Source organism: Symphodus melops (genome assembly GCF_947650265.1).
Source record: "Symphodus melops genome assembly, chromosome: 11".
In the NCBI taxonomy this organism is placed as follows: Eukaryota; Metazoa; Chordata; class Actinopteri; order Labriformes; family Labridae; genus Symphodus; species Symphodus melops.
The window spans coordinates 11,711,899-11,728,698 of record NC_136701.1 but is presented as its reverse complement, the minus strand read 5'-3'; the positions used below and the strand labels follow the sequence as shown (position 1 = coordinate 11,728,698).

General features: G+C 40.5%; 1 protein-coding gene across 1 annotated transcript; it reads right to left on the bottom strand.

Moving 5' to 3' along the window:
• Window positions 1–519: 519 nt before the first annotated feature.
• Window positions 520–9,412, bottom strand: LOC306832088 (uncharacterized protein). Its single transcript, XM_079356496.1, has 4 exons — window positions 8,903–9,412; window positions 4,487–7,799; window positions 2,791–2,865; window positions 520–1,223 (listed from the first exon to the last, which is right to left on the bottom strand). The coding sequence occupies exons 2-4, from the start codon at window positions 7,726–7,728 to the stop codon at window positions 1,004–1,006; spliced, it is 3,537 nt and encodes a 1,178-aa protein (XP_079212622.1). The 5' UTR covers window positions 7,729–7,799; window positions 8,903–9,412; the 3' UTR covers window positions 520–1,003.
• Between the last annotated feature and the right edge of the window lie 7,388 nt (window positions 9,413–16,800).

The window sequence follows — 16,800 nt, the reverse complement described above, 5'->3', positions numbered from 1 at the left end:
CTATCTCTGCTTAAAGCGCCAACAAAATGTTTGCACGTTTTTTGCCAGTAGCTTTTTTCCAAAATACCCCAAATCCCATGTTCCCCTGACGTTGATAATTTATGAATGCTTCAGCAAAACCAACCGCAAGGCTTTGTTCCATGTTGCTGTATTTTCTCTTTTATGTTTCTGTTCCCGCACCCATAAGTGTGTTCATGGCTCTATGCATGTGCAACGTGAATTGCAGTTGTGACTCACGCTTCATTGCTGCCTCTCCTCATGTCATTGTTTTACACAAGGACCTTTTATGAAGTTGAGATTGTTCGGGGATTTGGAGACCATCAGCACAATTGGCAAACGCGTAATGAATGTTTCTGTGGCTTCTCCTCTTGTGAGGCCAGTTTGCAGTCTTGAAAAAGGTTAAGATGCACTGAAGCTTGTATGTCTTTACACATATTGTAGCACAAACAAGCAGAACATTTACAAAAGGAGATCCCCCAAAACAGCCCTGGACCAAAGAAACATTTACAGACAGATAAACAGCTTGTAAATTCTGATTTATTTTTGCATTTTCCCAAATTTATATTGCCCATTATTCATACAGTAAAGGCAGGTTAGGGGGGGAAATGTACTGTAGCATGAAACAAATATCATAGTAGATTAACCTTGATATTGCTGACAGAGTTCCACGTCAAAGGTAAAATGATGTGAAGAAATGTGCAGCTGTGGTTTGCCATCAATTTGAAGCAGGCATGTTCACAACAAAAGCACCAGCTTTCAAAGTGAATGAATTCCTTATGAATGTTACTAGCTTAAGGTCACAGAGATCAGGCGGATAATTCCAGTGTAAAAACTGGCTTAGAGGTTTTGACAAAGTGCAGGAGAGTGAAATTCCACACGGTAATTCAGAGTAATCTCATTCTATGGGTAATCAGGGAATAATAGGGGAGTCCTCTGCAGGGGCATCTGCTGGTCACTTGTAACACAGGCTTAGACAGTACACAGGTATTGTTAAAAAAAGTGTCTATACATGCTGGATTTTCCTGGGCAGCCATTTGAACAGAGTCTTGTACAGCTTTTTGCTTTTCACCTTTGACTTTTTGTATCTCTTCAGGATGAGATTTCGGAGCAGGCCAAAGTTCAAGGGCTGGGTCAGGTGCGCTGAGAAAGAATGATTTCCTTTCACTGAATGATTCAGGACCTCCAAGAAGCGTCTCTCCTGCTGCCTGAAGTCATACTCCACACTGAGCAGAAAGAAAGAAGCACAAAATTACTAAAAACAGGCAAAAAGGCACACGTCCAAAAGGATAACATGTTTGAAATGCAGCTCCTGCTAAATGACATGCTTTTAGAATTACATTTATAGCCACAATTCACTTGATAGTGTTGTTTTCCTTCATGTGGGATGCTTTTTCCTTGTCAGATTTCAAAGTGGTTAATTGGTTACGACAGGCAGGCATTCTGCGTTCCTTTTTTTTTTCTCTCAAGGTGCACACATCTTGTCTGAATATCTTTATCTCCCACTTGGCCTTTAAGGACCAGATGCCAACATACAGCAGTCAGCAATCAACTTATGTAACATCTTTTTGTCATGCAAAAGCAGTCTAGAAAATAAACGGATCGAGACACATCCTTTGAATATTTTAAGATAAAGACCTTTTTAGGTTTTGCTTTGTAGAGCACAGGGCTTTTTTCCCCTCCAAAAAAGACAATGAGAAGATTTAGATTTCTTATCCTCCCTTGCATGTACGGAATTTCTGTGAACATTGTTTATTTATTTATTTTTATTTTTTCTGTTGCCTCCACCTGATGCAACATTTGAGCTAATTGGTGCAACCAAGAGAGAAATGCAAGTCTAAGCACTTTTGAATGATGAGTCTTTGAAAATTGTCAAGGAATGTGCAAAACTCTTTACTCCAACAGACTAAACAGTTCAGGATGACTACAGTTCTGAACCTTCTAAAGCAGATATCTGTTAAACTAAACAGATAATACATAATATTTCCCTTTTGAATCTTTTTTTTCCTGCGGATAAACAATGCCAGCAATGACTTCAGCAAGGTGACCGTGATGAATCCATCATGCAGCCTGCTTGGGCTTGTCTTTCTTCCTCTTTGGCAGCTTTTAATTTAAAAAAGTCTCAATCTCAATCTGCATAAATCTGCTGTGTGAACAGATTGAGTCACAATCAGTCGGTGCTTAAATTTGACAGTTGCTCCAAAAAGATTGATGGTTTTTGCTGTGAGAGGAAAATGTAATCTCTGTATGTATTCTGAGCGGGAAACAAATGAGGAGTAAGGAGCTTTTCATTTGGTAAGCTGCCCGTTACAGTAAGTCATTCCTTTTCTGTGAAGTGAAGGGAGCCGGCTGGCGGAGAACTGCCCGACAACTGGGATGCCAAATGGGTTTAATCTTGATGAATAGTGTCTCATGCACAAAGGAAACTTTGTGAAAAAAATAGTGTTTCAAATATGTCCTTGAACAAAGTAATCCTTTGTGCGTTTGCTGTGACAAAATATTTCGAAAAGTCATTTTGAGAAGAGCTCATGATATGTCTCCAAAACAGTCCTGTTTTTAAATATTGAATCGTTTAAATGTTTAAAGCTTACAGAAGTGTTTCTTAAAAATGTCCTGTTCCAACCATGGGACACAGCACATAGCTAACAAAAGCGTTCTCGTTCTATAAATTCGTAATTTTCTGCAACAATAGTTTTGTCGTTTAGGCAAGAACCGACTCCCCAGGCTGCTTCGATCACTTATCAGTCTTCATATTGCATGCAGACAAGATTGGCAGTTGCACTATTATCTCACCTGTACATAATACAAGCGGTCTTCTGGCAGGTTGAGCAGTTTTTGAGGTCCTGCCCAGTATTGTGGCATCGCCGCCTGGGATAAAAATAGAGGTAAATTAAATAGCAGACAGTAAATAAGCGCATCATTTTCTTTCCACTCATCCTCTCAGTCTATTAACTCAGTGCTGCTGGCAGCGATTAGATGTTTAACATGCATTTTAACATCAGACATCAATCAGTTATAAGGAGTTGGTTATTCTGAAACATGACCTCTGAGGCAGTCAAGACTTATTAGCACACAGGAGTCAATAAGAATGATTGACAGTGACACATTGCCAGAAGGCAGTGTTAATTCTTTGTGTTTGTCCCAGTAGAGTCATCGGGCTAAATAAACCTCTCTGAGACTTGCTCATGTGAAAATGCAGGTTTCTCTCACACTCGCAGCACGCTCCCAGACCAATTTGCAAATTAGGAACAATTGAACAATGGATCTTCATCAAAATGATCAAATTTACATCACAAAATATGATTGTGCCAATCTTAAAACATCGTCACACTCGGTTTTGCCCTCAAAACCTTGTTGGGCTACAGGTCACACACAGTGACAGTTTGTAGCTCTTTTAAAGACTTGTTTTTCAAATGTGAATGGCACGAAAAATATGCAGAAAGACAATAATTGACTATATTGTGAACATACACATGCAAAAATGTAATTTACATTTTGGAGCAGAACATAATAGATAAAAAGATAAAAGTCATTTTTAATGCATCACACAGGATTTCCAAATGTCAAACGTGCACTGTCAGCAATTTTTACTCGGCTATAACTGACCTAAATTGGGAGTTTAAACAAAACGTAAATGGAATTGAGCTTATAGTGCTTTTACACCAACATGTTACACCTTCCCATTAACCCCGATGGGACTGGTTTATGTGTAAAGTGACCATCAAAAGCAACTAATCCCATTTGTCCGCCGCTGACGAAGCAGCGGGAACACATTGAGGTTCAGTGTCACATTGGATATGTAGATGTGTAGTTAACCTGTCGGTTAGGAGATGACCAACCCTACCATATTTTTCACTTTTATTGTGTGCTTTTTTGCTTGTACGGCACTGTGGTCAACCAAGGTTGTTTTAAATGTGCTATAGAAATAAAGATTGATTGATATGAACCACTTCGACCCCATATATCTGTACTGCACACGTCTGCCCCGTACAGTTGATCTTCAGTGGCAAACTTTCAGTCATTACAACCACGTCTGCCTGCAAACTATTGCAGTCACAGTAATCAATAATTGGATGAAAATGTACCCACAAAAACTGATTAAACATCAAAATGTACAATATGTTGTTTTGCAATCTGTCAAACAAGTGAATTATAAAGCAGTTTAATTGTTTCATCAAGTTCCTAAAGGGAAGGCAAATATCAGCAATGCAGAACTGCTGTTCAAGTAATCCTCTATACCAGATTTTGGCAAAAAGCTACACCTGTCTTGCCCTTGAGGTAAAGATTATTAATAATACATACATCATATCCATCCTGCAGGTTCTGTATTGCAGCTTAACTATAAGCTAAATGTTTCATGAGCACAAAAGGAATCTTTTATTGCATTTCTAGAGCTAAAAAAAAAAGTATAAAAACCTTACTCTTGTTACTGTGAGTTTCCCCTACATCGCACTAACGTTCAGACAATCACACACACACACCCTCTTACCCGCTCGTTGGAGAGTAGCATGTCTCCAGGTCATGGATAATGTTAAGCAGAGTGGTTATCCTGTCCTTGTTGGCTGCCAGGCTGGCCTCCACCGTCTCCAGCCTTTGCTGAAGGGCTGCTGATTTGCAGCACTGCGGGGAGGGAGGCAGCAACAGGGCTGCCTCAGCTGGATGGGAGTGAGCCAGGTGGGGGTCCTCCGGGCACAGCCGAGGGGCAGCGGGGCTAAACTTCGAACCCTGTCTGATGATTGCTTCTGCCTTGCAGGTTTGGAGGAAAGCAGGGGATGCCTTGTGCATTGTTGATGATGCCAATACAGGCTCGCTTTCAGAGCCTGTGCGTGAATAAAGCTCTCCCTTACTGCTAACAGGGGCTGTTGCAGTAAAAGACAACTCTGGATGTGTTTGTGCTGGTGGTAGAGATGAAGTATTTGAACTCGAGGTTTGGTGGACTGAAGATTCGATTACGGGGCGGACGTGTTTATTTGCTAGTGCAAGGTTTATTTGCATTGTGACAGAGGGTGTTGACTTGTTTGGATGTGTTTGTTTCTCCGCATTGGATTTATGTTTAATGTGTGCACGCCTGACTGAAACTCCCAAGGCAAACTTTTCTGTATTTAAATCTGTGTCCTGGGCTTTTTCGGCTGGTGGGCATGCACCATAGTGCCCCTCATGTTGAGTGCCTGTGCATCCTTGATAATGTAGGAATCTGTGTTGGTCTGTGTTCATGCAACCCTGCAGACAAGAGCTGCTTGACTTCATTAGGGAAATGTTATTCAGAAGGCTAGTGACCTGTGATAGATTTGAATTTTCATGGTCCTTTGACTCACACGCTGCTAATTCATTGATTAGATTACCATTGGATTTGTTTTTGTCATTGTACGACTGCGTGTTTGGTGGAATGGTTGATTTAGGGTTTCTTGCATCAACGCCTCTGTTTTGACTTTTTGACACATTTAGTGGCTCAGAAAATGGAACTGGAGTTCTTTTGGAGTTGTTCTCCTGATTGGAAACTACGCCTGATGAAACAGATTCATTATAAGATTGAGTTTTTTTGTCTTTTGCTAGTTGATTTGTGTGTGTGTCTTCATTCCGACCAAGTTCTCTGCCATGTTTTGTTGCTGATTGAGACTTTGTACCTGAAAAACAGACAGTGCTTTGGTTTCCTGCCATTGTAGATGAAGAGGTGGCAGCAGTGGGAGGTGAACTTTTCAGATTGATTGAGGAGTTCCTGAGGGTTTTATTTTTGTATAGAGGGCTGTTACATGTGGAAGTGGAAGTGGCAGCAGCTCTTGAAGGTAACCTAACTCTTGAGTCTCTGTGTTTCGTTGCATTAGGAGATACTGTAGAAACATAAAGTGCAGGCTCAGACTTTGAGGAGGTAGGTCTGATAAGATGAATTTCAACGGAAACGGTTTTGCGTTCAGTGCTTGTGTGCATAATTTGATCAGATTTTGAGTTTTGATTCAAAGTGTGCTGTGTTACAACAGTGCTGAGAGATGGATGTGGCGTTGTTTGTGGTGCACTTGTCGAGATGTCCGTAAAAGGCGATGTCCGTTTACCTGTCGATTTGTTGACGGCGTTTGGGGATGACTCAGATTGTAGTTTATGACCTGGATCAGATGAAGTACGAGGTGGCCTTGCAGGTAAAGGTCGCGCAGAAGCTTCTGGTTTATGAAAGGGGTCTAATGCACTCACTGTCCTTGATAAGGTTGGACATTTAGGGGTAATTCGTGGGCTATCAGTTTTACGCGCCTCTATGTCAACTCTTACTGTGTGGATTGAGGGCACGGTTTTCTCAGTAGCAACTTTAGCAGGTATACTTTCAGTAGACATCAGGGCGGAATTAAAGATGGGAGTTGTTTGGTGACTGTTGGTTTTGGAAGTTTTTGTGTATACTCCAGCTGTGGCATATGGACACGCGGCATGTACAGACACACTAACATCTTTTGGCACATTTTTTAGTGTTGAGTTTTGTGCCGATATTTTGGTTGGCTTCGGATAAGTTTGTGATAGGGGGTTATTTGATTTTGTAGCTGTGGCCATCTGTGGAGCCAACATGAGACTTGTCGGCCGTTGGATTTTACAATCTTGTGAGGTCGTGTTCAGGGAAGATTCTGGCGTGGAATTGTCTTTTCTGGTTTCAATGGTCGCTTTAGTGACAGTGATGGTGTTGGCATGCAGGATAGTGGTGGGTTGAGTAGAGGTTGATTCACTGGCAGAATCAATTTGTGACAAAGTGACTACATGGGCTCTAGAGTGCACTGGGCAAGCCGGATGGGGTGCTTTGCGGTCCTTAAGTTCTTCACTAAGATATAACGGATGTGGATTGACTGAAATGTTTGTTCTATTTTCTCTGGATGAGGTACTGTCTGGGACTTCATTATGACTTGGCATTTGGTTGTTTCCAATATGGGTTAAGGTGAGGGTTGACTTAATTGGTTTCTCTCCAAGGCAAGCACTGGCCATAGGGCTGTTCTCTTTTAAAGTGCTGACTCCTGTTGTTAAATACTGTTTCCCGCCACAATTGCTGCATATTTTCTTTTGCATACCGAAAGGTCTTACAGCAGATAACAACAGTGTCTTCCCAACCTGCTCTGCATAATGACCTTCCAGTGTGGTCTGGTCTCTTCCGAGAGACGTCGAACCCTTCCTCGGCTCTGCTTCATCGTCATGAACGCTTATTCCACCAATTGCCTCTGAATCTACCACGCTCCCGTTGGTGTATCTGGATGCAGTTTTCAATTTAGGCGTGGCATTAGAGGCATTCACTGCAAACTTTGGGTTGGTCTTGATTGCTCTGGCAAAGCAATAAGTCCCACTTCTGTTCCTGTGAGTGCAGGTCACATCCTTAGAGTCCTCACCTCCAAGTGCTTTGAAAGTCACTTCCTTTTTTGTCTTTGATTCGCCACTTTTCTGTTTTAAAATAGCCCTTTTCTCCTTGTCACTCCTTGTTAGCAGTAATATCTCTCTGTACTCCGTTTCGGTGGTAATATAGCTTTTAGATGTTTGAGTAATGCTATCTGATGGAGTTAAGAGTGTATCAGTTAGTTGCTGTACCGTGGGTGGTCTGCTAATCCCCGGGGACGTTTGAACACCAACGCTGCACTGAGGCCCCCACGTCTGCAGCAGCAGGGCTTCTCCGCTTCTGTCTCCTCCTGTCGTCCTCCAACCACGCACTCCAACCAGTGCAGGGACACCTAAAACTGGAACTGGAGTTGTCAGGTCGGCAGCTCTTCTGCCCATCCCCTTGTCTGTGCGCCTTAAAAGTCTGAGAATTGAAGAAAGCGGCAGTGTTTCCACACCATTACATCCATCTAAAAGTAAGAGAGGAAGAAGTTTACAATGAGACAGTGCAGTGGAAGAAAGCCATGAGTAAGCAGGACAAGTTGAAACAAAACAAAGCGCTAGAACTGAGACACGGGCTCGCTTCAATGCCGCAGTAATGAGATATAACTATAGAGTGTCAAAAAAGTTTTGCACATTGGGTGATAAGACAGAACTAATTACGCTTTGAATTTTAAACATTTCTGATGTGGTGTGACTGGGTATGAAATAGAATCTGCTCATGCTGATAATAAAGGGGAAAGTGACCCATATTATATTAGCATTTCAAACACACCGCGTATAGATCCCCTCTCTATGTGTGACAGCACAAAGAATAATTTATTTGAGGATACATTTCTTAACCATAGCACCTGTGTTGAACACTCTCTCCTATTTCTCTCTTGTTGAAATGTTTGTCACAGCATGCAGTTTTCACTCTGTTGTCCTCCACACTCTGCTCACCTTGGAAGGAAGCCATAATGTCGACACTGATGATACAGTATAGACTTCATTAAGTACTGCGAGCATTTGACTGGAACACACTTTCACAGAGGTGGCCCTTTGAGTGTGTGTGTGTTTGTGTGTCCATGCCACCCATGAATTCACTTGTGCCAGCTTACCTCGATGTGCGGGAGGTCATATTAATGGTTTGTGCAAAACAACAGGGCGCCAATGTGTGCATTTCTGCAAATAAGCATGCACCTCACTGAAAATGAGTTTTAATGAGTGTGCTTGCGAGCCTCAATTTATGACATTTCCATGCAAACACATCCTGACAGGGCTCCCTCAAATCCCCTCAATCCTTCCCAACATCCTCCATCAAGGAATGTCAAAACTGCCAAAAAAAAAAGGACATTTAGTCATCCAGTATTTTGGCTGTTGTGTCATCGGATATTACTTGAGCTCAGTCAAGTGACCTATGCTTGTTGTCATCGTCTAACATTAAGTGACAACTGTCCTACTCTGTTAGGATGCCATTTAATCCCCATTTGGGAGAGGAGATAAGATACTGGGATCACACACACTTTTCAAACGAAAAGAAAGAGCAGGGTGATACTTGGTGTGGTGTTGTGAATCTGTTTAACATGCTTACCTGTTTTCGATCCTGCTGCAAGATGCCTCGTTTCCTTAAGTCCAAATGTCAAGTGCTAGTTTCCGGATGTCTCTCAGGTCCTCGAGGTTTGGAGGGACTTTGTCTTCATATTTCAAGTCCCTTCGTGGTGGAATTTGAACTGAAAAAGGAGCCTGCAGGCATTCAGTTGTGCAGAGCAGAGCTGCTTTAAAGAGCCCTCTTCTCCATCGCTGAGAATCTGAACTGATCTACCTTTTATTGATCAGACATAAAAACAAGCTGTGTCCTCCTTGTTCTCTTCTCCTCTTGTTTTGGTTCTGCTGCTCCATGCTCACAACACAGCAGTATGCTGCTACACTGTGCTGCCCTCCAATACACTCTGTCCTACTATGGCTTGCCTTTTTACCCCCTCCTCTCTCTCTCTCCCTCTCTCTCTCTCTCTCTCCCTTCCTCCCTCTCTTGCCTTATACCTCCTCTTTCTCCCTCTCTCTTATTTTCAGCCACTATCCTCGCTCCTAGCTTTCATGTATCCTGATCTACAGCTGGGTGGAGAAAGGAAATGAGAGAGATAGATAGAGAGAGAGAGAGAGAGAGAGAGAGAGAGAGAGAGAGAGAGAGAGAGAGAGAGGAAGTGACTTGCATCAGTGGGGTAGGGACTGTGTGTAAATTACCGTGCAACTTAAAAAGAAGTAAAATACATTGGCAACACATTTAAAACTTGTACAAACATCAAATCGATGGTTTTCTGAAAAGGCAATAGCGAAAATAATTCTACCACAATTATGTGCAGTCATAAAATATATATTTACAGTATACCATATAAATCAAACCAGTTCAGCTATAAACACATTAAAATATCTGCTTCGTCTGGGCAGCAGTAGCTCAGTCTATTAGGACTTGGGTTGTTCACTGCAGGGTCGCAGTTGCCTTGAGCAAGGCATCCAACCCCCCCACCAGCTTAGGAGTGCTCGCTGTGGGCAGCCCCCTCACTTCCTATTAGTGCATATCCATAGGATCCTGTTTGTGCATGTGTGTGTATTTCAGCCTATTTAACATGTTCAACAACAGTGTGGAATTGACTTTCCCCTCACAAGATTAAAAAAGTAAATTTTCTTCTTCAACTTTCCAATAACAAGATGAAGCACAGTAATTAAACTAATGTACACATGCTGGGTGAAAGATGTTTGCTCTAAAAAATAAGTATTTTTTAGTGCTTTTTTATTGCGATGATTACAGACTTTTGCGCTTTGCTTATTGCGAATGCTCATATTGCAGTAACAATAACATTGCTATTTATTGTGCAGCCCTAACAGAAACCCAATTTACCAAAAGTTTGAAGTTGGTGACACTTAATTACTTTCCATTTTTGCAACAGAAAACTTTTGTTTCAGTGTTTCGACCAATGTAGGTAAACAAAAAGACAAAAATGGCTGAGAAAGGAAGAGCTGTACATGATCCTGCATGTTTATATTGATCTAAATAAGAACTAAATTCGATACACTTACTGTAAAGTTAAGGGTCGTTTTTCTGCAGCCAAGCAGCAACCTCTGGTGTTAAAAAATGATGCAAATATGGAAGAGAAAAAAAACTGCAGTTCCTTGAATGGCTTAAGTCTATAGCTCCAAAAGAACCAGGAGTCCCTTACACACCCCATATTAAAAAATGTCTGTTGTCAGGAAAATAAAACATTTTTATGGTCTGGTACAGAAAAAAAAAATATAAATAAATAAATAAATAAATATAATATATATATATATTTAATTTAAGGAGTTTATGCTTAAATTAGGGGTGAGACAAAGTTACCATATTAGAGCTACTTGTTAGAGGCTTAAGGCCTGTTGGTTGACCAAAAGTTTGTTAGGTCCTTTCTCAATCGGCTCCCTCACAGACTGGCATGAAGGGAACTCCATTTGAACAATCTTGGTTTTCATAGTTCTGTGTAAAGTCCTCTGAAAACAAAGAAAACAAACAAAAAAACAACCTAGGTATTTTACAGCGTATTAAAGTCACACAAACATAAAATGAAACCAAATCAATTCATTGTTTATGCCTAATATGACCTTAAAGCAAACTAGACCATCAGTTTTAAGATTGACTATTTAAAAAACATTGATTCTTGTCAACACTCTGAGCTGGTCGCTGCCAGAAGAGCAACAGCTAGCAGACAAGATCAGCATAAAGATTAGTGTGACTGATTTGTTCAACGCTGTCAAATTCTACAGCTAATATAAGTTCCTCACAATTACTTCCATCCGTACCGATTTGATATGAATCTTCTAAAGAACACTATGAAGGAGAGGACATCATAACAATCAAAATACATCATGCAGGAACTATGGAGTCATTCCTGTAACAGTAAAAATGAACAAACAATAATGTGCATTAGCATTTTTTGCATTAAAATAATTGTTACGGTACCATAACATCCAAATCAAAAGTTAACAAGCATTTTATGCAGAGGTTTTTTTCCCCCCACACTATTCTTCCATCCATGACAAAGAGCCTGAAGTGCATTGCCAATTTAATTTATCTACTATGTGACTTAAAGCCAATATATTAATAGGACTTGTCATTTAGTCGGCGCTCTTGATTTAGAGTGATCAGCAGAAAGAAGCCCTTGAGCCATACAGATCTGTCCCTCAGTGTCGAGCTCTGTCACTTTGAATCTTCGTTCCACACTTCAACAGAAAGCAGTAGTGCCGCGTGTTTCAGAGCTCGTGTGAGAAAGAATGATCAGGACTCATTAAGACAAAGTCATTGAAAGTCATTGCAAAGTTGATGATGAAAAACTCCCTCGTTTATTTGTTCACTTTGAAATCCCCCACAAAGCCACTGGATGACAGCTATACAGAACGGTTTGTGGGCTTCACTGAACCCACACCCAGGATGAATCAACACAGTTGTTTGGGTTTAATGAGAGTAACCTCTCTGCCTCACATAAAAGGGACCGAAGAAGCACACTTCTTACACTAAAAAAGTCTATTTGAAATAAAAATGTGTCTGTTAAAAAGGGTCTTTAAAGGGAATCTTATATCCGTCACTCTTTTTTCATTTTTAATTGTGTCTCGAAGTTAATTGAATACTGGATGCTGATTAGCAGCAGGATGTACATTAATACTTGATAATTGGACACAGATTAAGTTAATCTTGTAATACTCTCTGTTCCCTTATCTAAGAATAAACATTTCTAGCTCTGTCCACCAGTTAGCTTACAAGTGAAGAAGCCTTTTTGAGGAGAAGTGAAACATCTTCAAGATCTTCAACCGAGTCCTCTTGCCTTTGGCTCAAGCTTCGAATCTGATCTGAATGACTTTAGTCCCTTGCAGTATCCAAAACAAACGCCTTACAATTTAAGCAACTGAGTAACAGCTTTCACATCATTTTAATTAAACAAGGAAGGATTTCAACTTTTATTTTCACCAATGAGAACATTTTGAAAGTTTGGTGACTGGGATTGTGCTGAAAGGAGATAAACTGAAAAAAAGCTCCGGGTAGTCGGTGGTATAGTGGTTGTTGCATGCACCCCAATGTGCAGAGGATATTCTCTGAGGTTTATTCTCTGTTCCTGATTTCAGTCAGACCTGAGTGAGTTCATCTAAGACTAGATGACCAACATCTTTAAACACACTGCCAGATTATATTGACGATATGTCAACCCGACTGTAATGCAATTTTTATTGTATAAGAATCTTTTTGAAATCAATTGATGTCTTTCGGACTGCAGGAGATTCTTCATAGGTCTCACAACGATTTCAACCCTCTCCTTCTTTTTATTCATTGAACATCACAGGAACTTTTTCAGTTCCTAGAAACCTATTAAGAGGAACATGTTTAGCTCCTGCTTCAGGGTAGGTACTATGGGTACCAAATGCAGACATTTACCAAGACAAGTTACCATCGTTCTTAGGGAACTCTGGAGTGGACAGTTCCTCTTCAAAAATGTCTTTCTGCTTTTATTGTCTGTTATAGAGCAATAGAAAAGTGCTGTACAAATAAAAACATATTATTATGATTATTAAGAAGGCCCCAGAACTAATTGGTCTGTAAACATCTCATGAATGATTTTTTTTCAGGTTTTCATCAGGCCCTCGGGTGTTACCAAAAGAAAGTCTTGTTAACTGTCACACTGAACCATAAAACCCAAAATGCACGATTCAGAAGGCAGATCCAAAGTCTGTTTAATGATAAGCAGGGTTTGTACACAGAGATCAAAAACTCCAGACAGAGGTTTTAAAAAAAAAAAGCAAAAGGCTAAGTTACAATACAGAAACCAGATCCAAAAAGACTATCGGAAGAAATACTGGAATGCTGACACAAGGTACAAGACGAAATGGCACAGAGGGAGGGAAACATAGAAGGTGCGTTCAGATTGTCCCTCCTATATCCTTTCACTCTCCTTTTTTCCCTAACCCCGGAAGCATTTAAGTGGCTGCTATGATAAGAGTGGTTCGAACTCTCTATAGTTAAAGGCAGGGTAGGTAATTTCCTACAGATACACTTTTGAAGTCTTTGGTTGAAATTGTCTTTATGTCCTGACAATAATTAAGATCTTATGTGCTCTGAAAAAGGAATGAAGAAAATCCTTCATCTGTAGTTGCTGTAAGCCTGTAAAAACTTCGACCAATTACAGATGAAGGTTGTTTTTTTTAATAAACCAATCAAGCCTCTTTACCCCATGCATGCACAAGCCAACACTTAAAGCATGAGCTGAAATTGCTTCTGAAACAATGTAGCTAGTGCGTGTAAGTGAGGGGCGCGGCTTTTGAGGGAGCATAGGAAACACTGGACCATCCTTTACGAAAGGAGATGAGAAAGTGCTGCCCCACAATTCCTTGCGGCCGCAACTTTTAAAGTGACTCACGCATGACCGTTCACGAAAACTAACAATGTGATGGAGGAGAAATGTGGAGACAATCTGCATTTGGTTTCAATAGTTATTTGAGTTGTAATTTGTTATGGCTTTTTTGTTCCTTTTCTCTTTGTTTTTATTTTGTTTTTGAAGAAGGTGAACATTAATTTTAGACATTCTTGTGTCATGTTTAGTAGAGATGCTTTGCAGTTATTTGATGTTCATTCAATACGAGAAATTGTAGGCTAATAGGCCTATAAAACCTTGTTAATGAGAAAGGAAAAGGGACACAGATAGTGGAAGTTAGCACTGCAATAATTTGCCTGAACAATCTTAAACCCAGAACTATGAAAATAGCCCCGTTTCCACCGAGCGGTCCAGCTCGGTTAGTCTCGGTACGGCGCGCATTTTGCAGCGTTTCCACGGACAAAACCTGGGAAAGATTCCCAAATAACCGATCTGTACTGTCCCACTTTTTGGGGCCCTTACGTTGGGATGCCAAGAATGTCGAGCCGACCCAAAAAGGCGGAGCTAAACACTGCAGTCCGTTGATTCGTTGAAAGAATCGTCACTACTTCTCCTCGCCGCACACAGCCTTCTCTGAAACAAAGCTTGATTGAGTTCTTGTAATAAAGAGTCACATGTCAGTGACAGAGTAGATGAACTGTTGGATGTCTTCCAGCGTTGGTTTTGTTTGTGTAGCGTTTTTCTCCTTTGTTGAATTTATTAGTTAGCGGTTAGCTGTTAGCTGTTAGCTGCTATCATGTGATGCTATGCTCATCCGGCTTACACGCCGCCAACCAAATAGGGTACGGGTGGCTGTGGAAACGCAAACAGGATCGGGCTTAATCGAACCAAACCATACCAAACTGTACCGATCCGTACTGGACTGCTGTGTGGAAACGGGGCTAATGACACTGATGTTGTAAAACGATCAACATGAAGGACCCTGACAGCTTATAGCCTACCTTCTATATTAATTCCAGCCTTGTGGTTATGGATTATTCACCAGTAAGAAGGAACAGGAGAAATAGCTTTTTGTAGTCCATTTTCTGAAAACTGTAGTTTCACCACTGCAGACCCACGTCACTAACGTCCTGTCACATTATTATTATTTCGCCAAGTGGAAATGCGGTTGGATTGTCAAAACAATGCGATCGTCTTATGCTAAGTCCTTTATGAATTCTCCTAACACCTTTCCTTAACTCTGTGACGATTTTTCGGGGTTAAGGTAAAGTTGATAGTGAAAGGATAGATGAGGGACAATCCGAATGCACCCAGAGGCTACATAGTGAAGGGAGGTGGAGTCAACAGGACACAGGTGAGACACATCAGGTAATCAACAGCGTGGGAGACACTGAGGGGAGAGGCAGGAAGGATCAGTCCTGAAACGACACACAGTAAATAACCAAAATAAAACACAAACACAAGACATGAAACATGAGGATGACAGAATAAAATGTACAACTTAACCTGGAACTGTGACAGTAACAATCCAGATTTTGTTTCCAAACGCATGAAAAAAATTAAAAAGACAGTCATCTTGTCCTTTCATTAAGCTGTGCAGGATAATTCCCTTTGAGGAGCTCAGCATCAGATATTGAGTGAAGTTAGACAGTTATGTCCTCTAAGGCGTTCCTAATTATGGACACCTCTTTGGGCACTTTCACTTTTAGACATCAGTCAATGATATAATATCCAGTATGTTTTTGGATAGTGCCAGATTAACAGTCTTTGTAGCTTCACTTTTAGCCAATTTGTTGCAAACTCCTCTTGTCTTAGGCTTTATACCGACATTCCTATTTCAATTAGACTACTACAGAGACAATCAGTCTGGTTTTAGTTCTCATTTTAGTTTACGGTAAATTAATTTACTAGAATACTGAAACTTTAAGGATTTCAACTTTCTCCTCTACTGCACACACCATCGAAGCTCTCCTTACAGTATGTTCCTGCCGTACACTATAAAAGACAATGTAAGTGTTTTTAGTGTATATTAACTTTTAGACTCTTTACAAATAGCATATGGTTTGCAAGACGTGACAGCAGTTTCACTGATTTAAAATATTTACTGTGAATGTGTTGAAATCGGTTCAGGATGCCTGTGTGCGCTGAGTGCATTAGATTGCACTCATATTCCATCACCACAGCCCAGGGGAACACAACGCTGACTTTGTGCAGAGGAAATTGTTCCATAGCCTCAAGGTGATTACACAACATTGTATCAGTGAGAGTACGTACTGTGCCTGAATAATGTGGCACAACCGTTTTACTGTCACTGTAACAGTTCTGTGTGTTTTGGCATTTATTCCTCCTAATAGTTTGTTTTACTTTAGAGTGGTGATGTAATGTTTGTAATATTATTTTTCACTTTGAGAGTCTTTCTCATCATACCCTACAGGGAGAGTGTGGATATGAGCTCATAATGAGGTCCATGGGGAGATCATCACACTACATTAGGGGTTAATTAATGACCACGAGGGAAATGCAGCAAATGTGAACAACCTGGAAGGAAGGAATTTACATTAGCTGTTCTATGTTGCTCCTTAAAACTAGTTTGTGTGTCATGTCTGGCTGAAGTTTCCAAACTTTTGAAGATATTGAAGCCATCATCAAAAATGTTTAATTTGAAGTTTTTTTTTCTTTAGGCGACGACAAGACACACATTGTTGTCAAAACTTAGATTTATTTTCTGATTTAAGAAACTAGCTCAGAGGGAAAAGAGTTTCTTGTGCCTAACATTACCATAGAGAGTAAACATTTCATAGAACCACGGACATTTTCAACTGTTCAATGGGATAAAAGTTTTTTCTGATGACATCTGAGAGCTGAATGAAAGAATAGGATTCAGGAACTTTCAATTAGAGCCACATTTATAGAAACGCCCACAAGGGGGCAGATGAAGCTCAAGCAGATACCTTTACGGTTACACTTGAGATTGGAGTTCAAGTAAACTCATAAAGCTGGAACATGGGAAAGATACAATATATGACACAAATATGTGTCATGTATGTTTGCTGCATGTTCAAGACCATTTCATATCACAACATCTTAGGAACTGAAGACAAAA

Bases quoted from the DNA above. Each gene is read 5' to 3' on its own strand.
- LOC306832088 (XM_079356496.1), bottom strand. From the start codon at position 7,728: ATGGGCAGAAGAGCTGCCGACCTGACAACTCCAGTTCCAGTTTTAGGT. The intron at 2,866-4,486 runs GTAAGAGGGTGT...TTTTTATCCCAG, and splicing joins TGCTACTCTCCAACGAGCGG to GCGGCGATGCCACAATACTG. The intron at 1,224-2,790 runs GTGAGATAATAG...CTTTCTGCTCAG, and splicing joins ACCGCTTGTATTATGTACAG to TGTGGAGTATGACTTCAGGC.